This window comes from Esox lucius, chromosome 25, assembly GCF_011004845.1.
Source record: "Esox lucius isolate fEsoLuc1 chromosome 25, fEsoLuc1.pri, whole genome shotgun sequence".
Classification (NCBI taxonomy): domain Eukaryota; kingdom Metazoa; phylum Chordata; class Actinopteri; order Esociformes; family Esocidae; genus Esox; species Esox lucius.
In genome coordinates, this window is record NC_047593.1 from 6,821,888 (window position 1) to 6,843,284 (window position 21,397).

A 21,397-nucleotide genomic window follows, 5' to 3' on the forward strand; every position below is an offset into this window, starting at 1 on the left:
AAGGAAGCGTAAGATAAAATGAAACAATGGGCAATCAATCACATTCAACGGATATGATACTTCTAATCACGGGTCTTCATTTGAAGTCGCTTACTAGGCGTCAATGGTGACGTCATTTGTGTCGATTTCTCTCGAGTTCTCCCGAAGATAAGCAATCGGAAGCTTTTTGACACTCACAGGGGAACAAGGATGGAGGAACTGGCAAACAAGCTTCTCGCAGAGGGAATTCATAAGAAATTGATCAGTCCTGGCAAAGGAGAGCTGTCATCGTTTCCAGATGGAACGAAGGTGAGCATTTAATCCACATCCATGTGTAAAGACCTTTTATGCGTATTGTTGGCTAAATTGGTTAGCGCTAGCTAGCTAACGAACGTTAGCTTGCTAGCTAGTTACATTAGCTTCCTTGGCCGAGTACTAGTTCAAGATTCAATATATGCTGAACTGATTTATAAAATTATCTGCTGTATGTTCAACTACATATCTACTGGCATAATTATTCACAGAAATCTCGGCTATCAAGTACATATTTTAGGGGAAACATTTTCTTGCTTGTACTGTAAGGCTACTGTACTGTACGTTTAGGATGGTCGGCTAAATGTTTTATGTCGTTTTTCCTATTGGTCCGCTGGTTCGTCCGTCAACTTGTAAACATTAGCTTGCTAGTAGTACTGTACTAGCTACTGTAGCTAGGCCTGACAATTAGCGTGAATTGGTGCATCCTATCCTGTTCATAAACATCTTGTCTCTTATTTGTCAAAGACAAATTATAAACCCGCTATATTACTCTAGCTCATTCTCTTTTAGCGCGTGTCTAACGTCTGTATATATTATATATATTTATGTTATATTTTAAAACGTGTATAATGTTCTCCATCCTTTTGCACCAGGTGATATTCCACTATCGGACTAGCCTGTGTGACGGTACAGTTCTGGATGATTCCAGGACCATGGGGGGCCGGTCCAAGCCCATGGAACTCATCCTGGGCAAGAAGTTCAAGCTTGCTGTTTGGGAGCAAATTGTCGCCACCATGAGGGAGGGAGAAGTGGCAGATTTCACTTGTGATGTCAGGGTGGGTCACTCAGGGTGACATGGTTGGCTTGGATGGGTTATACACTTATGTCTGCATAATTATGCTCGTACAATTAGTCCCATAAGCGGTCGACGGTTATGGCATTTTAATTGCTTTTCCCAGAGAACAACCTCGCTCTAATTGTACTCCCGAGCTCTTTACTTTTCTTAATGTATTGTCCCTGGGGGATCATAACGTGACCATTCACCTTGCCTCACCTCACAGCACACGGCCCTGTACCCGCTGGTGTCTCAGTCCCTGAGGAACATCAGTGCGGGGAAGGACCCCCTGGAGGGCCAGAGACACTGCTGTGGAATTGCTCAGATCCACTCCCACCACTCCCTGGGCCACTGTGATCTGGACCACCTACAGGCCAATCCTCAGCCCCTAGTCTTCACCCTGGAACTTCTGGAGGTGTGGGGTATTTCATTTAATGCAGTGGGGGGTAGCCATGTCCGGTCCTGCTGGGCTGAAACCATTCTGGCTTTCATCCTTTCCTTCTAATTAGAGACTACTGTCTCTAGTTGATTTCACTAGCTAGTACAAACAAACCCCTACCTACACCTGTTATAAAGGGTTTGAGCACTGACTTTGTGTTAAGTCTGGTTCCGCACAAGGTTTCTTCCAGTGAAGGAGGTTTCCTTACGGCCGCGCTACTGCATACGTATTTGTTATCCAGTCATTGCAATTCAGGTGGTGGATCAAAACAGAAAGGATGAAGCAGCATGGAGAGTCCAGACGTTCACCTTGATCATAATGCCAGACACGTTGCATGGAAGTGGGTTGCAGTAAAAGTAGTCAGATGCCAGATGTTGTAGCTTCCTGAACTTATTGCAGATTAATGATGCATGCTCAGTTATCTGGCAAGTAAACCATTTATAATGCGAGAATGTGCCTCCCGAAACCTCAAGTGTGTTTCCCCTTTGTCGCTCTGGTACTGCTGGTTCTTGGAGGGTTTTTGTTAAAAGCGCAACATAAATACATGTTCTCAACCCTTTTTAGAATCCGAGCAGCACACATGCCTCAGTCATTTTAGTGCGTGTTCATGAAATGATAATGTTATTGTCGGCTCGTTCAGGTTCTGGTCCCCGGCTCCTTCAGACTGGACATCTGGGCCATGTCGGACGAGGAGAAGCTGAAGGTGGTGCCGCAGATCCACGAGGAGGGAAACGCCCTGTACAAGAAGGGCAACATAAAGGAGGCGGCCGAGAAGTACCACAATGCCATCGCCTGTCTGAAGAACCTGCAGATGAAGGTAAACCTTAGGGCCAATGTGTTCATAATGGTTTAACTTACTATTCTAATGTCATGTTTCTAATGTCACATTCCACTTGTAATATATGTAATACGTGTACATTTTCTGCATTCTATTTGCCTTATTGCATGTTTAGTATTGCCATTTGTACTGCATTGCACATCTACACATTCCACTGGTAATATACAAATACTTGTAAATTTTCTGCCCTCCTGTATTTCCATTTCTGGTTAGACGCAAAGCATTTCGTTGTACTACACTTTCATTGTTCAATGCCAAAGTTTAATGTAATTTAATCTGGTTGTTCCAATTTATCTCCTCTGTATTTTTGCCTCATCCAATCAGGAGCGTCCGGGCGACGAGGGCTGGATCAAGCTCGACCTTATGATCACTCCCCTGTTGCTAAACTACTGCCAGTGTCAGCTGATCCAGGGTCAGTACTATGAGGTGCTGGACCACTGCTCTTCTCTCATCTTCAAATACGAGGGTGAGTCTCGAGAAGCTTCAGAACACGGAAACGCATAAGGCATATAATCAGCGTCTTCCCTTAAACGTGTGTGAATGTAACGCCAGTCGAAAACTCCCGTCTCTTTCCCCATTGACGTCCATCGATGGGCCTCTACCTTTCACCCCCCCGCCCCCACAGACAATGTGAAGGCGTACTTTAAGCGGGCCAAGGCCCACGCGGCCGTGTGGAACGAGGCAGAGGCCCGGGCTGACTTCGCCAAGGTGGTGCAGATGGACCCGTCGCTGGGGCCCTCGGTGGCCAAGGAGCTGAGGGGCATGGAGGAGAGGATCCGGGCCAAGGAGAAGGAGGAGAAGGGCCGCTACAAGAGCCTGTTCAGCTACGATGGCAACACCCCGGCCACCGCCACCACGGTATCACATCCACCTGTAAACGTGTCTGGCTGTGTGTAGTGTCGATTGTTTGGTGTGTAGTGTCGATTGATTGGTGTGTAGTGTCGATTGATTGGTGTGTAGTGTCGATTGATTGGTGTGTAGTGTCGATTGATTGGTGTGTATCGTCTTTGTGTTTTGGTGGGGTTTTCATGTCCCCTTGTAGTTTTTTGATTTGAAACGACAAACTTCGGCCAGTTTGTCGTTTCAAATCAAATTTGTTGTCAACCAAACTACTTGGTTAAATAACATTTTAAAGAAATAAAGCTGTGAGAAGCTGAGGACCTTTGAGTTAAAAGTTGATCTTAGGATCTAGGTCCATATTAGCATAGCATCTCAGGGTGTGTTCTGATCTCCAATCCATTCCTCGGCAAAAAAGACATGAAATTATCCACATTTGCACTTGTGAGCCTTCTTTGCCACCATTTCATGAATTATTAAGTGTTTAATAACTAATTAAGATATTTTTTATATTGTAAATGTCTAAAAAAGCCATGCATTTGTTTTTGTTTTTTAGGGATGAATTTAGATGTTTCTTTGTGATGAAGAAGAGAGGAGGAGCAGTTGTGGACATTGCTGACTAATGTTAAGTTCTATCCATACACCAAAACGATATTCCTTGTCCCTCCAGGCGAACATACACCTTCACCACAAGCCTCTCCTAGATCCACTTTGATCGTTCACACAGTGTCAGTACACCCTCGCAAATGTACGCTCCATGCCAACAGACTTTGGAAGTTCAGCTCTCGGGCCACAGCAGATGGCGACGACCTTCAAAGCGTACGCCGGATTGCTCCGGAAAAGCACATAACTACGTAGTTGTTCGTCTGCGTCGGACTAGGACATATACTCAGAGACAATCATAAGATTTGGGATATCAATGGACAGATACGAGAGCAGTCTGTACCGTTTTCCCATGAAAACCCATTTATTTACCCCATTAATGTGCTATATATATATATAAATGTATGACTATCCAATATATTTTATTTACTCGTATTATCTTCACGTGTATCTATCGTTTCAATATTACTATAACATTTCATTTGCATTGTCTTTAGTCCTGTATATTTGTAATAGACAGGTTTGCGCAACTAATCCCAAAGCCCACTTGCCTTTTGTTCAGTCGGACTTCGCTAATGATTTGCTAATTCATTGCTGTCAGTTGAGTGTAGTTGGGATGGATGCCATTATTTGACAGGGTCGGTCCATTTTGGCCACTGCCTCCTTGTTCTATGAACTGAAAGATGGTTGAAGCTCACCACAGCCTATTGGATGGCCGGAATGAGTAATGGGTCTATGCTTACGCCTATTCATTTGTTTTCAGATCAGAGAATACCTAAGGGCTTGTTATGGTAACAGAACTGTAGCAATGACTTACGGGAAAGCATTAGTTGAAAGGTCGAGTCTCTTCTGTAGGGCCCATTTCTGTAGTTCTGCAAATCAAGCAGCAGACTTGATTGCCTAACCAGCATTTTATACACAGTTCTACATTAGTGAAAATGGATCAAAGGGGTCATAATGAAGTGTCAACTGTGTTTGTTCCAGCCAGGTTAAAGCAGTCTGAATGCAGTATTTCCAATTGCTCCAGTTAGTGACTGCAGCATTCCGTCTAGTTTAACCAGCCCACTTACATCATGCCTTCAACAAAATGCCTACGGTGGGACATCAGGGTTTTGCAACCGCCTGGTGCTGTTACGTTGTGACTGAGAGGCCAAATAAAGACGTGCAACTCGGTCTGGTGTGATTGTAATGGTACCCATCTTGTGACACCCTGCTTAAACATGGAAGGCCCAAATCAGAGTGGTTTCTCCATAATATATAGACCGGTGCCAAAAGGAAAAACCTGAATAACTGAGTGAAGGAACACAACGAATCCAGATGCTTCCATACAGGTAATTATCAACATATGCTCTGGAGCATTTATAAAACTGCAGGTCTGGATTTTGGATCATGATAGTTAGAAGGGATCTATTGGGGCCTGGATGGCAGGAACGTCATTCCCAAAGACTGTTTAATGGCTGTGTCAGTAGGAACAGTGTCTAAAGTTCTGTCTGTATTTACATCAATGGGACATCAGTAAATAGGGATGGAAATTCTGGTCCAAAGCGAACATTTGATGACTGACGCTTGTGCATTACTGATATGTGAGGAAAAACAGAAGAGCAACTCTTTCCCAGGTGACTGGGAATGCCAGTGCAGTACATGATTAGACTTTGTCAGCAGGAACAGTCTGTCAAGTTTTACACAGAGATATAGTATACATTAGTACACATTAAAAACCTGTCTGTAAATACAAATAAGATCAAAAGTCTGGATTTTAATTGAAAAACATTTTCCTAACTTCATTTTTATTCAGGTTTTAAGTACAGAATTGCAAAAAATTTGGTTTACAAAATTGCCATACTAACCAACAGATCTGAGTTGTGAAGGAGAGGTAATTACAAGTTCATTACAATGACTATAGAATATGGTTCATTGGGTGGTGAAGGCTTGGGGAACATTTGGGTGGCAACTAGAGGGCAGTATGACAGCAGAAAATGTGTTTAGAACAAGGGGTGTATTTAAAATGATGTAAATGTTGCTTGTCAATGTGAAAAGTAAACCTTTGGTTGTAGAGTGGCATCAGTATAGCAGCTAAGAAAAAGACTTTCAACCACAAGATATATTTCTAGAAATACAAGCCATAATGAACTGTCAATCAGCAATAATTTACAAATTAAATGTCAATCTGAAATAATTTACAACACAATCAACTCAGCCCCACCACGAATCTGGACTACCAGTATATTAAACATTAATCACAATCCTTGTCAAAACAAATAAGTTACAGAAGGTTCTGAGCACGAACGGTCCTCAAAATCCCAAAATGTGTTAGAAAGTTCCACATTCTAAACACACCCCACGCATCAGCGATGTGACAGACTTTGGATATGATGGAGGTGGAAAGGAAACAGCAAAGTCGGGTGCAAATTTGAGGACAAACATAAAGCAGGTTAGAGGACACAGCCATACACATTCACCATTATGGAATATGAAGGCATTCACCGCCGCCGATAGAGGGTAAGAATCAACTTAATCCTTCCTTACCTGCTTTGACGCAACTCAAATCATTGAGAAGATTCAGCCAATGGAAGGTCTACTATTGTACTAGTGTACATGCTGTTTAGGTAAAAATTATAAATGTTTATGTTTGTTTTATTCTCAAAAGATGACGTTTAAAGACACTCCCGAATGACAACATTAAAGTGGCTGATGCTGTTAACAGGGACATCCATGCTAAAACTGCCTTTGGTACCGCTGCAGCCCTCTAACCTTCTCTATGAGGACAATGGACACAGGAGGTTGTAGACAAGGCCTATAACAGAGACTAGGGACAGATGGATGATGGGATTCTGCGAAGGGTTATGTGCGAGCGCTCCTCTCTGTCTCCGCTAGGCACTCCCTGACCAGCGCCCGTGCATGGATGATACCTGCAAGAGATCATCACTGTAAATTTTTGATTGGTTTCTTTCATGCTTAGAGAAAAACACTGTCTCCACACTCCACGACCTGAATGTGTAGTTCCAGGTTAACAATTATGAGAAAGAGCAGGCCAACATGTGTAAGATATTTGCTGCTCTTTCGGAATCCTCTGCCTTCTGTCAAAAGTAACAAAACATCACACTTGACACAAACTAGTGCCATGTGAGTAGAGGACCTGTAAATTGAAATGCCTTTGTTGTAAAAAGCCGGGGTGAAGTGTTTGTTGATGCACTCTAAATCTTTTATATAATTTCAGCCAGTAATTGTGAAAGCGGTGTGTTTTTTGCACTGTTCTTTTTTTGGTGCTGAAATGCCCAATTAGTATGATATATAACACCCTGAAAATATAAAATGTTTAGCAATTTGCATTTGTTAATACTCCAACATACACCTTTTGTGTGCATAAGATTCCAGAACGCATCTTCAAGTAATTGTCCTGAACTAGGAAAACCTTTCATAAAAACAAGTACAAATTAGTTACTTTGTGGTTTCTGCATTTCTCAGTTCTGTGGATGAAATGTGCTTTATTTGAATTGAACCTAACTTATTCATGGCGTCTTAGGATTTCAAAAAACAACAGATATCTAATTGCACTGGCTTTTTTTTTTTTAGCTATAACCGACTGAATGGCTGGTATCCTGTTGTTTTATTTGAAAACAGAACGCCTTGATGCATAACAGTCACCTTAATGCCAGGACTTCTGTGGTTGCTATACTCTGATGCTGCCATGTAATGCTGCTGATCAACGCTTTCACCTACTAGCACCTTATGTTAACGTCTTATCAATGTGCACATTCATGCGTTTCCCGTCTGCCTGCTGAATAAATGCGCTGTGTTGATAAATAAAAAAAAAAATTGCGATATGATAACAGCACTGACAAACACCCTACAATGTCAATGCTACGACCTTCGTCACACGCTTTTCAGGGGCGTGGGTGGCCTGGCGTTAGGCCGGTCCGTACCTCTCTTTAGCCTCTCCATGGCGCTCTTACTCCCGGCGTAGGTGGGGCGGATCTCTCGACTCATCTCCTCAATGACCGACAGCAGCTCGCTGTAGGTCGAACCCTGAGACACTTTCACCGGCTGTGCGCGAGGTAAAAGATAAGGTGTTTGTATGGCAAGCAGGAGATATGAAAGTGTAGAGAGAAAAAAATGTGCCATGTCCAACTGGTCGATGTCCATTAAGTCAATCTATAAACTGACAAGGAATTGTCATGTTTTGGATTTGTTGTGATATCTGGACCTACTGAGATTATCCAGATGGATCCCTAAACGATGTTTGAATGATATTGTATAATCCAATGCTTTGGCGTTGTTAGGGACACCTAGACCCTACACTATTATTATCCAGACAAACATCACAACCTTTGACTTAAAGTGACATGGACGTTATTTAAAGCAGCTGAGGACTAGAGGGCCAGACACTTCGGTGCTATACCTGAACGAAGCCCATCGAAGGCGGACCGAAATCGCTGAACGCCGGTCTGAAGCTGGAGGAGGAGGGAAGAGAAGGAGAGGGCACGCTGGAGCCTGGGGAGAGGGAAGAGAGGATTCAGACGCAATGAAGCGCCCTACGACTAGTTAACATCCCCTTGTGGCGGCGGCGGGCACAGAACAGTCGTGGGGCATCGGCAGTGCGGTCATTATCACAGGGCGAGGTTACATTAGGGTTGATAGAATATGACGGCCTTGGGGCGTTGCCGCGTGGCGTGCCCTGATTTTGAGTCGCAACATTTCCATGAGCTGTAAGAAATTCCCCGGGTTCTGGGAATCCTTAGCAGGCAATGCAGAATCCTTTAACCAGGATTTTGGGGAACATTTGAGAGTTCTTGAGATTTTGGGACCGTAGTTTGAAAATAAGTCCTGTAAAGTAAGCAAGTAAACATCTAGTTTGGTCCCTGGGAGGCAAAGACCATGACAAAGACAGGGCGAGGATACGCTGCTCATTGCAACACAGGTAGACGCAGAAAAGAGAAGGATGAATATGAGTGTGAAGACCTGAGACACAACAAACCTGGCGGAGTGTGGTTGGAGCCGGACGGCGCTGGAGCGATGGGTTTGTAGCTCATTGTGACGTCACTGCGGACCTCCCCGTACGACGATGCGCCGCTTCCGTCCGCCCCGTCGACCCGGTGCTTATACAGCTTTACTAGTGGTCCTGAGCTCCAGAGAGCTAGAGAGAGACAGGTCTGCAATGGTCAGTGTGGGATTGTCTCACTTTCAGATGACACAGGATCGTCTCACTTTAAGATGATTCTCTTGCTTTAAGATGATACAATGTGTTAAGTCCTTCTGCTAAATGACAAAAATGAAAAACTTTGAATTCAATAACTATTGAACATATAATTCAACTGCATTGTGATAGCCTGGTGGATAAGATTGGTGCTAAGAAACAGTGTAGTATACCAATAAGGGTAATGCTGTGTAACACAATAAGCAAACCAAGGTTTTCACATTTCCGAATTTCTCGAATATATACGTATTGTGCAAAGTTGCCTGCGGACAGTTATCAGGTTGTGTGACTCACCTGACCGTAGCCATACTCATGTACTGTACTACTACTGTTGGTAGTACTACAGCTAACGAATTAACGCCGGCTACTGCTGTGGTCACCGACATAACTAACCAAAGTAAGGATAGAACTGACAAACAAAAAGTTGCTCCTTCAGAAGAAGTAAAATTACTGGAAACAAATCGATTTACTGTAGCTGGCTAACGTTCTGGCTGACAAACTTAATTAACTGTAATGACTAACTATGTTAACAAGCTAGCGACTGTACTGTAATCTCTTACCGCTGGAAGCTAGCTAGCTAACGTCATTAGCTAACAGTTTGCAGACTGGTTTACATTGTATCAAACAACCGAGCGTTACTGGTAAATTGCAGCAAGCTCAGATTAAATTTGCATTGTAGATTATGGTAACCAAGCAGGTATCAATTAAAACATAATAGAAAACATGATTTAAGGGGAATGCTTTCGACATTTACCTTTCTAGGGGTAGATATGCAGATTCTTTACAAGACGAAAAGCACTTTCCTCTCTTCCGGTCTCCAGCAAAGGGGCGTGGTTGTTAATGTAAAAAAAAAAAGTCAAGTTGTCATTGGCTGTATGAGGAAGAAATAAATTCGACAAAACTGGGTTGATTTTGCAACCAAGTAGAGAGAATTTACCACATTCAAGTGACAAATATTATTGCTATAATTGCGCCAAAGCATCAAGGCATAAAAATCATAACCCCAATCAATAAAAGGCATAGCACGGAAGTGGTACAACATCAATAAATGAAAACAAATAGACTAATTACATAATTACGTAAATCTTAAAAAATCATTTTGTGTTTCGAGACAAAACGTGTCCCTGTAAATGTTTTACTACTGTATGTGGGGCGATATGTGCTCCTTGTGTTCAAAACTTTCAAACTTGGTATTTCAAGGGTAACTGATACATGATAGTGATCCTACTTATAAATTATGCATCATACACCGATCAGCCATAACATTATGACCGCCTGCCTAATATAGTGTAGGTCCCCCTTTTGCCTCCATAACAGCTCTGACCTGTTGAGGCATGGACTCCACTAGACCTCTGTAGGTGTGCTGTGGTATATGGCACCAAGATGTTAACAGCAGATCCTTTAAGTCCTGTAAGTTGCGAGGTAGGGCCTCCATCAATTGGACTTGTCTGTCCAGCACATGCCATAGATGCTCGTTAGGATTGAGATCTGGGGAATTTGGAGGCTATGTCAACCCCTTGAACTCATTGTTGTGTTCCTCAAACCATTCCTGAACCATTTTTGCTTTGTGGCAGGGCACATTATCCTCCTGAAAGAGGCTAATGCCATCAGGGAATACCGTTGCCATGAAAGGGTGCACATGGTCTGCAACAGTGTTTAGGTAGGTGGTACGTATCAAAAGTAACATCCACATGAATGGCAGGACCCATGTTTTCCCAGCAGAACATTGCTTAAAGCATCACACTGCCTCCGCCTTGACTCATTCCCATAGTGCATCCTGGTGCCATGTGTTCTCCAGGTAAGCGACACACATGCACCCAGCCATCCACGTGATGTAAAAGGAAACGTGATTCATCAGATGAGCCACTTCTTCCATTGCTCTGATGTCCAGTCCTGATGTCAACATGCCCATTGTAGGTGCTTTTGGCAGTGGACAAGGGTCAGCATGGGCACCCTGACTGGTCTGCTGCTACGCAGCCCCATACACAAAAAACGATACACTGTGTGTTCTGACACCTTTCTATCAGTACCAGCATTAACTTTTTCAGCAGTTTGAGCTACAGTAGCTTGTCTGTTGGATTGGACCACACGGGCCAGCCTTCGCTCCCCACGTGCATCAATGACCCTGTCGCCTGTTCACTGCTTTTGCTTCCTTGGACCACCTTTGATAGGTACTGACAACTGCAGACCGGGAACCCACCACAAGGGCTGTAGATGCTCTGTCCCAGTCATCTAGCCATCACAATTTGGCCCTTGTCAAAGTCGCTCAGCCCCTTACACTTGCCCATTTCCTGCTTCTAACACATCAACTTTGAGGACAGAATGTTAATTTGCTGCCTAATATATCCCACTCACTGACAAATGCCATGATAACGAGATTATCAAAGTTATTTACTTCACACTGGTCATAATGTTTTGGCTGATCTATGTATAAACAACACATTACACAACCAGTACAAAATGGGAGGTTTTAAACACTAGTTTATTATTAATATTTAACACAGACATCCTCATATAGCGTAAAATATCTATTGTCATCTAATGGGCGGAAAGCATTTTTCTTCATCCAGTCTTTAAAATATAAAGTTTTGTTTTCAATATATTAATTGTTTCAGATTGATGTGTTCTCTGTAGTGAAATTGTGTGTAACATTTTGGTGCAAGAAAGCTTTTGGCAGGGGGAAATCACATAACAAAAGAAAATCATCCTCAATGTTTGCAAACATTCCCCAGGAACACTTTTCCAGAAATAGTCTACATTCATTTGGTTAAACCTTCATTGCTTTATATAAAATGGAAAGGGTGTACGATCAAAAACTTAATCTGGACAAACTTTTTATTTGACTTCAATAATATATGCAACCAACTAGGGAAAGTTCACTTTGCATCCTTCTGTCAAATCTGGCTTTGCATTCATCTAACTTATTCCAGATATTACAAGTCTCACACATCTTGGGATTTCTAGTATTACTATAGCATGTATACTTATTATGCTGATATTAACCTGCAGATTTAATGGGAGTACTATGGGCTGCCACAAGGTGGCGGTGACGTTTAAGATCAGTTCACACTTCTTAAAAGGGATAGTTTGACCTAGATTTCTATTTGGGTGAAATTCCTCCTACCCTAGTGGTTCTTGAAGGCCAATCGAGTCATTTCACAACAAGCCATTATTCACTTCTGTCCCAGGCTGACATGAGCATTATCAGCCTCGTCCACATTCATGAAATTAAACTGTGTGTCCCGACCCACAAAAGCTGCACTAACATGGGAACAAGTGAGCCGGTTCCAGTGGCAGCCATACACGCTCAAAACATTGAATGCCCTCCACCTTATGTCACCTTAATATTTTTTTTCTCCAGAACCACAGGCCCTTTATGGTATATTTTAGTCCATTCTGTTTTTTAGGCTAACTACGTTTTTTGCAACTTGCTGTTCAGCCTCTATAATTTGGCTGGTGTCTTCTGTGAGTGGTAGTGGCTGACTGAGTCTCTATGTAATGTTGTTGTAGGCATAACCTGAGTACAAGTAGCCCACACGCGGTATTGTATATTCAAGTGGATTTGGGGGCACATGTGGTCCAGTGGTCTGAGACACTGCTTCCTGTGCACTTGTACTGTTGCAGTGTGGGATTGAATCCAACCAACTTCTCTTTCAGCCAATCCTTAATCACTATCCAGTCCAAAAAAGCCAGGAAGGAATTCAGTATATCTGATTATTCAAAGCACTTTTATGCATCCAATCTCCCACATGGTTATGAGAGCGGTATTAAACTGTGTTCACTTTATGATGGCATATAGTAAATACAACATTCCTGTTTTGAAAATGCACATGAATGCCTCTCCAGCTTGTGATTACAACGAGGGAACTGAGGTAGGATTTCTTAATCCCCATCTTTCTCACATGCGAGACACGTCACGCACTACTGAAAAGTTACAAAAACATTCCAGCGATTTTGGTCACTGGTTAGTCTGGTTTTTGCGTAACCTCTGAGCTCCAAGCACGTAAACTCTTGTGTGACTTCAAGTCACTGAAGTTTGAGAGAGGTAATTGAGAGAGTGTTGGATTTAATATGTAATAAATGTATTTCTATTGGGAGACTTGAGGCTTGTTTTATCTTTAGAAGATTTAAGGCAGTTACCTTTCCTGAATTTTATCTCTGTAGTTGTCACAGAGGTCTCAGAGGAGCCTTTTTATGCTAACTCCAGTTCCTGAGCAGCTGTATCATGTGCCGAGGTAATGCCCACATTTGTTGGTTTTATTCACGGTCAAAGATGCACTAATCCAAGATCTCACAAATATAATGCACATTTATTAGCTCTTGTACATTAGAGAGAGAGGCTGTCTCATAACAATCTCATAATCTGACGGGACCAGAGCTATATCTGACCCCCTACTTTACCCACAATGCTTAGGTTGTTAAGAATGTGATGATAATGTGGTCTACGTAACTTCAAGGACAGGAAAAAATATGCTTTAAATCTCCCTGTTGAAATTTGAGACGGCCATTGCATATTCATGAGACCACCACATTAGCTGTCTCATGAATATGCAATGAATGGAGATGGTTGACGTCAAAATAATGAGACACATCCACCAATCCAAAGAGAGGAATAGTTGAGAGCCTGAAAGCCCACTGTTCTTATCTCTAGATAAAGAGTCATTATACTAGGATGTCATCACACATTTCATCATTATCCAGTGTGTGTGCTTGTTTTTGTCTAATTATTCTGGTTCGGAATCAATGTGTAATATTCTGTACAACCCCCTTGTTGTATTTCCCCTGTGGTTAAATGTTTGCATGTACGTTGCCATCTATGTTTTATTTTGCTGAGTTTTTAGACTGGTTTTTTAAGGCAACATCATTTCTTCTAAAAGATAGATACTTCTGAGATCTTGGACAAGAGATAGAAGGAATGCAAAGAGGACCAAGAACAATGAAGTCACAAACATGTGGGTGTTTGTCAGTGTCAACTGTCTGTTTTTATTAGTTGAGTTGTCAGACTGTCACTACAAGACACATTATAGATACCGTATCAGCTGTCCTCCCCACATATGTGACCTTGGAGAACAGGAATAGAATGTATAATAGAATAGTGTAGTCTGTCTGATTAGAGCATAAATTATTTGGCAGATCGCAGTCTTTTGTTTTGACTGTCGCACTTCAAAGATTGTCAGAACTCACAACACCTGGAAAGGTGTGTAGTGTCAGGAGAAAATTCCACCTCCATATGATATAGCAAACTTTTGAGTGTGTAGTGTGACTGCAAAAACAAGACACTGGATCGCCATCTTTAGTCAATCAGTTAACATGTGAAAGTGAAAGAACCAAGGCATTAGGTTGGCCGTTGTCAACCTTTGTTCTTACTAGCTAGTGTATTTGCTTTTCTGCCCTATAATATATTTAGAACGCACAAGAAATATGTGGATTTGAAATATATCAGAGTGGTATGCAACCCTTGAATCATCAGAAGATTCCAGGACCTTAAGATTTTTTAAACAGTCGTGAAATTGAAAGATGCACTCAGGTAGGCTTTAACATTCCTTTAACTTATTATGTAACCTCTGTTAAATATACAATCTCTCGATTCAAATGGATTGCCTAGAACAAATTGAAGGGATACACATTCTTTATCATGTTAATTCTGTTTACAGGATATGCTAGTCCTATTTACCGCACCTCTTCAACTGTTTTGTGTATTGCATCTATCAAATGTTATATTGCCCCTTAAGGATTTGTTATATTAGTAGTTTTTTTTTTACAGAAATATTAAGAGTACATTGTGTTTTTCATTTTGTACACATGCTTTCTTTGGTTAGGAATGTATTCTCGTTTTTGTGTTCTGAATCTGTAAAAAAAGACTCCTGAATGTGAACCTTTGAGTTGTAGTGTCTCAGCTTTCCAAAGGTCAGATTTCATATGTTAACAGTTGACTTTATAATAACATGGATTGTAACATACCTAATTTACATAGTCATATCTTAGATAAAAGTCAGGACCAGATTTAACTCTCAATTTAGGTCTTCATATCTGTACAGCGAAAAAAGATTTATGCATTTATCCATTGCCATGTTGTTGATCTTTAATGCAGGGCTGTGTCTTCCGTGAGTGGTAGTGGCTGATTGAGTCTCTCATTCCTAATGAATCAAACCTAAACAAATCTAACTGCAAAGGTCTGTAATGTTTTAGGCGTAGAGCGCATTGGAGTACAATTGAAAGTAACCCACCACACGTGGTATTGTATATACAAGTGGATTTGGGGGCACAGCACATTTGTTTGCATGCTGATCAGTGAATGATTAGACCTGTTATGCGTTACATATTAGTCAGTGTGTGTGGTCCAGTGGTCTGAGCCACTGCTTCCAGTGCACTTATAGGGGTTCCAGTGCACTGGTTCTGATGCAGTGTGGGTTTGCATCCAATCTCCCACATGGTTTTGAGGGAGATTTGATGCAATCTCTGACCCCCTACTTTACCCACAATGCTTAGGTTGTTAAGAATGTTATGACAAAGTGGTCTACACGTAACTTTAAGGATAGTAAAATATACCCCTTAAATATCTCTGTTTAAATTTGAGACTGCCTTTGCATATTCATGAGGCTTCCTCAGTGTCTTACTGTCTATTGAATTGGGATATTTGATGTCAAAACACTCCCTCATATAATGAGACACATCCACAAATCCAAAGAGAGGAATAGTTGAGAGCCTGAAAGCCCACTCTTCTTATCTCTAGATAAAGAATCCTATTATACTCGGGTGGTCTCAAGCATTTCATCATTATCAAGTATCTGTGCGTGTTTTGGTCAATTTATTATGATGGTTCTGAATGCCAGACCTTGGACCTGGGATAGAACGGATAGCAAGAACAAATAATAGTGTTGTCTTTCTAATTAGAACATAACAGGTTTGGCGGAACACAGACATTGTTTTTACTGTCATGCTTCACGGATTGTTAGATCTCACAACACCGGGAAATGTGTGTAGTCTCAGGAGAAAATACCAGATCCATATGATATAGCAAACGTTTGAGTGTGTAGTGTGACTGCAAAAACAACACAGACTGAAACGCCATCTTTAGTCAATCAGTTACCGATGACCGTTTGAAAGTGAAAGGCATAAGGGAGTGTTGACCGCTGTAACCTTCGTTCTTACAAAGAATTGTATTTGCTTTCCTGCTGTTTATTATATTTCAAATGCAGAAGAAATGTGTGGATTTGAAATACAGTATCTCACAAAACTGAGTACACCCCTCACATTTCTTCATGTGACAACACTGAAGAAATGACACTTTGCTAAAATGTAAAGTAGTGAGAGTACAGCTTGTATAACAGTGTACATTTGCTGTCCCCTCAAAATAACACAACACACAGCCATTAATGTCTAAACCACTGGCAACAAAATTGAGTACACCCCTAAGTGAAAATGTCCAAATTGGGCCCAAAGTGTCAATATTTTGTGTGGCCATCATCATTTTCCAGCACTGCCTTAACCCTCTTGGGCATGGAGTTCACCATAGCTTCACAGGTTGACACTGGAGTCCTCTTCCACTCCTCCATGATGACATCATGGAGCTGGTGGATGTTAGAGACCTTGCGCTCCTCCACCTTTTGTTTGAGGATGCCCCACAGATGCTCAATAGGGTTTAGGTCTGGAGACATGCTTAGCCAGTCCATCACCTTTACCCTCAGCTTCTTTAGCAAGGCAGTGGTCGTCTTGGAGTTGTGTTTGGGGTCATTATCATGTTGGAATACTGCCCTGCGGCCCAGTCTCCAAATGGAGGGGATCATGCTCTGCTTCAGTATGTCACATTACATGTTGGCATTCATGGTTCCCTCAATAAATTGTAGCTCCCCAGTGCCGGCAGCACTCATGCAGCCCCAGACCATGACACTCCCACCACCATGGTTGACTGTAGGCAAGACTCACTTGTCTTTGTACTCCTCACCTGGTTGCCGCCACACACGCTTGACACCATCTGAACCAAATAAGTTTAGCTTGGTCTCATCAGACCACAGGACATGGTTCCAGTAATCCATGTCCTTAGTCTGCTTGTCTTCAGCAAACTGTTTGTGGGCTTTCTTGTGCATCATCTTTAGAAGAGTCTTCCTTCTGGGATGACAGCCATGCAGACCAATATGATGCAGTGTGCGGCATATGGTCTGAGCACTGACAGGCTGACCCCCCACAGCTTCAACCTCTGCAGCAATGCTGGCAGCACTCATACATCTATTTCCAAAAAGCCAACCTCTGGATATGACACTGAGCACATGAACTCAACTTCTTTGGTCGACCATGGCAAGGCCTGTTCTGAGTGGAACCTGTCCTGTTAAACCGCTGTATGGTCTTGGCAACCATGTTGCAGCTCAGTTTCAGGGTCTTGGCAATCTTCTTATAGCCTAGGCCATTTTTATGTAGAGCAACAATTATTTTTTTCAGATTCACAAGGAGAAGTGCTCACTAACACAAATTTAGACAGATTTGTGAACAATATTTAAGAGAAATAGGCCTTTTGTGTACATAGAAAAAGTCTTAGATCTTTGAGTTCAGCTCATGATAAATGGGGGCAAAAACAACGTGTTGTGTTTATAATTTTCTTCAGTGTAATTATCTAGAGCAATTTGAAGGGATACACATTGTTCAACTAGTGTTCATTTCAAGTTATGTTAGTGTTCATTTCAAGTTACTCCTATTTATCGCAAATTTTCACTGGTTTTGTCCATTGCATCTATCAAATGTTATAGGACAATATATCTTTTCTCAATATATTTTTCTTTTTGTTAACATGTTTAATTTGTATAGGCATGTATTCTCTTTTCTTTGTCCTGAATCTGTGAAAATGACTCCTGAATTTATACTTTTCAGTTGTAGTAAAAATGTAAAACCAATTCCTCAGCTTTCCAAAGTTCATCTTTCATCTGTTAATGTGTTTCATTAGGTTAACATTTGACTTAACATGGATTGTAGGTAACTAACCTAATTTACATAATCAGATCTTAGAGAAAAAGCAGGATCTGACTTAACTCTCAATTCAGTTCATTATATCTGTACAGCCAAAAATCATACATGCACTCCCTCATATTTTACAGGCTTAAAAATACCATGGTGATGTTGATCTTTTCTGCAGGGCTGTGTCTTACTCTCCTGTCAGTGGCTGTCCTCACTGTTCCCATCCCAGCTCAACCAGGTGAAAATGTTAACAATAATTTTACCTTTTTATGTCCTAGACTAGGCTTAACCTGTGTCTGTGAAACGGGCCATTATAAGTAAATATGTCGCTCTCTCTTCCTCTGTATTTTTCTACATCTCTCCTTCCATAGTCCCGGAGACATTCACCTTAACTGTCCCTGATGGTCCGATCTCATCCCAGTCAGGCTCCTCCGTCTCTCTACTTTGTCAAGTCTCACCGATATTCAACATCAAACCATTTGAGGTGAAGTGGTATCGGTCTGATGACATTAACAAACCCACCTTGTTGTACAAGGATCACAAGATCCAGGAGGCCCTCATGGACCCACGGTTCAGGGGCAGAGTGTCTCTAACTGGGGAACTGGAGAGGGGGGACGCGTCCCTGAGACTGGAGAGGGTCACTCTGGAAGATAGTGGGGAGTTTGTGTGCTACATTGCCAGTAACAAGTGGTATGAAAAGGCCCGTGTGGTACTGGCAGTGAGTGGTAAGTGGCTTCCAATAATAGTTTCGTGAAGTACAACAGTGTTTCCAAAATATTTGGGACGCTGTGTAAATAAAAATAAAAACAGAAAGCAATGATGTGTAAATAATTGAATCCCTATATTGAATAGATAATAGTACAAAGACAATATATCAAATGTTGGATAAACATATGCCAATTTTGAATTTAATGCCAGCAACATATTAAAAAAAAGTTTTAATGTGTACTATATTCTATTGAATATAGGGTTTAAATGATTTGCATATAATTGCAATCTGTTTTTATTTACATTTTACACTGCGCAGACTTTTTTGGTAACAGGGTTGCAATTGTCATCTCGAAAAGTCTTTGCATGGTGGGTGATTATCACAGAATTCAAAAGTCTCTGTTACATTTGCCATACAACTACCATTATTTCTGGACGTCCTGTCAGGTCAAATGACAATAATGCACCAATGACAATGAAAATATGGTTGCTCAAAAAAAGTGGTCCATTGGATCAACTTGCCTCAAGGTAGGGGTAAGTTGATACTAATCAAGGGGTATTTTTGAGCCATCTGGGGATAAATTTACCAATCCTTTTTTGACCAATCACTGCTAAAAAAAATGTAAGGAACACTGAAATCACGCATCAGGTCTTGATGATTAGATTAGATTCAACTTTATTATCATTGAGTACAAGTACAGTACAACCAAATGCATCTAACCAGAAGTGCAAATAGAGGAGGGCAGAAAATGTACAAGTATCAAGTATATGTATGTACAAGTGGAATGTATAGATGTGTAATTAATGCAAATGCATTACATATTGTGATGGTGCGAGTGTAACAAGTGCGTAATAGTGAGGCAAGAAACAGAACAGACGATAGAAACCAATTAGTCTTGCTTTATAGTCTTTTTTGAAATGGGTAAACAAAATGCACCAACATGGCTGTGGCAGACAAATAATAATCTCTGAGGTGTGGTGAGTGAACAACAGAATATAAAGACACTAAACAGTGACCGGAAACAGGTGTGTCCTCGAGGTGCGCTGCTGCCATCACTCTCCTGCTGGTGGTTGGTGTGGAAGGGGAGCCACTGAGCCACGCAGAGCAGTAGTTACACATATGGCAATTCTAAATGTGCAATGGCAACATTTACTAATGTACAGAACAATTATTTATTTAAGTATTAAGTATACTAATTGTTAAAAAAAGTATTAACAATTAAGTATAATGTACAGTATGTACATGTATGATACATAGTTGTGTGGGTACAAGTGGCAATTCTCAGTGGCATTCTGAATTTGCAATCCATGCAAATAATAGGAGTAGGGTAGCATGTACTACTGAAATGCAAGGATGGCAGCAATGATGTTCTTGAGGTAGACATGTACAAACCGGATTACAAAAAAGTTGGGACACTGTACAATTGTGAATAAAAAGAGAATGCAATGATGTGGAAGTGTCACATTTCAATATTTTATTCAGAATACAACATACACTCACCTAAAGGATTATTAGGAACACCTGTTCAATTTCTCATTAATGCAATTATCTAATCAACCAATCACATGGCAGTTGCTTCAATGCATTTACGGGTGTGGTCCTGGTCAAGACAATCTCCTGAACTCCAAACTGAATGTCCAAACCAGTATGCGGCAGTCCTGTGGGTGAAAATGCCTTGTTGATGCTAGAGGTCAGAGGAGAATGGGTCGACTGATTCAAGCTGATAGAAGAGCAACTTTGACTGAAATAACCACTTGTTACAACCGAGGTATGCAGCAAAGCATTTGTGAAGCCACAACACGCACAACCTTGAGGCCGATGGGCTACAACAGCAGAAGACCCCACCGGGTACCACTCATCTCCACTACAAATAGGAAAAAGAGGCTACAATTTGCACAAGCTCACCAAAATTGGACAGTTGGCTAGCTGAATAGCAGCAAGCCATGGCAAAGAGTTAGCGAGCTTCCTTGGCTAGCTGAAAAGCATCTTCAGTGTTTTCAACACTTATGAGCCCATCGTCTACGTAAAAATCCCTCATGACAAATCGTGAGCCTAGATGTCGTTATTCTCCTTAGCTAGATGTTTCAGCCCATAGTTTGCACATCCCAGAGAGGAAGCTACACTGAACAGATGCACTTTCATACAAAACTCGCTTGGCGGTGCATTCAAGTCTCCTTCCTTCCACCAAAGAAAGCGCAGGTAGTTGCGATCAGATTCGTCCACATGAAACTGATGTAACATCTTCTCAATGTCGCACATCAAAGCAACAGGGTATTTTCGGAAATGGATGAGAACTCCGCTTAAGTTGTTCAACATGTCAGGCCCAGAGAGGAGGTGATCATTTAAGCTGGTTCCTTTGTATCTGGGTGAGCAATTGAACACTACACAATACCTTTCATCCCGTTCCAATTTCCTTTTAAGGTGATGGAGGCGTGTCATGGCTGAGTCTTTGTTGTCAGGCAAACTGGGTCTGGTTTTGAAGGACAGAGGCATTTCATAATGGCCATGTATATTTTTCCTTATGCCCTCATCCAGTATGTTGAGGAATGTGATGTCATCTTGTGACACAATTTTGCAGTCATCACTGCCATCTTTAAAGTCAGACTCTAAAACGCGGATGACATCTGTAGGAGTTACTGGAGGTAGCTCTTTAACTGTGATTCTGTGACACAGATGACATGTGCTCAACACAGCTGGGGTTTGTAACGAGCGCCCTACAATACTCCATCCTAAATATTCATCTCCTCCTACAAGGACTTGCC

General features: G+C 41.6%; 3 protein-coding genes across 7 annotated transcripts in view; 2 read left to right on the forward strand and 1 right to left on the reverse strand.

The window, feature by feature from the left end:
* The first annotated feature begins 120 nt into the window (after nucleotides 1-120).
* Nucleotides 121-4,959, forward strand: aip (aryl hydrocarbon receptor interacting protein). Of its 3 annotated transcripts, none has more exons than XM_010903884.4 (7): nucleotides 121-288; nucleotides 888-1,070; nucleotides 1,296-1,484; nucleotides 2,149-2,325; nucleotides 2,671-2,812; nucleotides 2,972-3,219; nucleotides 3,740-4,959. In XM_010903884.4, the coding sequence occupies exons 1-7, from the start codon at nucleotides 190-192 to the stop codon at nucleotides 3,743-3,745; spliced, it is 1,044 nt and encodes a 347-aa protein (XP_010902186.1). In that variant the 5' UTR covers nucleotides 121-189; the 3' UTR covers nucleotides 3,746-4,959. The 3 variants fall into 3 exon arrangements, with proteins under 3 accessions (XP_010902186.1, XP_010902184.1, XP_010902187.1); XM_010903882.4 differs by having other exon boundaries at nucleotides 2,972-3,204; nucleotides 3,854-4,959; XM_010903885.4 differs by having other exon boundaries at nucleotides 123-288; nucleotides 2,972-3,204.
* A 581-nt stretch (nucleotides 4,960-5,540) lies between these two features.
* On the reverse strand, nucleotides 5,541-9,821 carry cdk2ap2 (cyclin-dependent kinase 2 associated protein 2). 3 transcript variants are annotated; one of them, XM_010903879.3, is made up of 5 exons: nucleotides 9,735-9,821; nucleotides 8,762-8,920; nucleotides 8,186-8,277; nucleotides 7,710-7,830; nucleotides 5,541-6,695 (listed from the first exon to the last, which is right to left on the reverse strand). In XM_010903879.3, exons 2-5 carry the CDS (start codon nucleotides 8,814-8,816, stop codon nucleotides 6,628-6,630), a joined length of 336 nt encoding a protein of 111 aa, XP_010902181.1. In that variant the 5' UTR covers nucleotides 8,817-8,920; nucleotides 9,735-9,821; the 3' UTR covers nucleotides 5,541-6,627. The 3 variants fall into 3 exon arrangements, with proteins under 3 accessions (XP_010902181.1, XP_010902182.1, XP_010902183.1); XM_010903880.3 differs by having other exon boundaries at nucleotides 8,762-8,936; nucleotides 9,735-9,819; XM_010903881.5 differs by lacking the exon at nucleotides 9,735-9,821 and adding an exon at nucleotides 9,275-9,638.
* A 4,311-nt stretch (nucleotides 9,822-14,132) lies between these two features.
* The window catches only part of LOC105030177 (butyrophilin subfamily 3 member A1), a 145,624-nt gene continuing 138,359 nt past the window's right edge, over nucleotides 14,133-21,397 (forward strand). Inside the window, exons 1-3 of the mRNA XM_034291112.1 lie at nucleotides 14,133-14,507; nucleotides 18,105-18,164; nucleotides 18,298-18,651. Coding sequence (XP_034147003.1) covers nucleotides 14,498-14,507; nucleotides 18,105-18,164; nucleotides 18,298-18,651 — 424 coding nt within the window. The 5' untranslated portion in view covers nucleotides 14,133-14,497. The remainder of the gene's footprint in view (nucleotides 14,508-18,104; nucleotides 18,165-18,297; nucleotides 18,652-21,397) is intronic.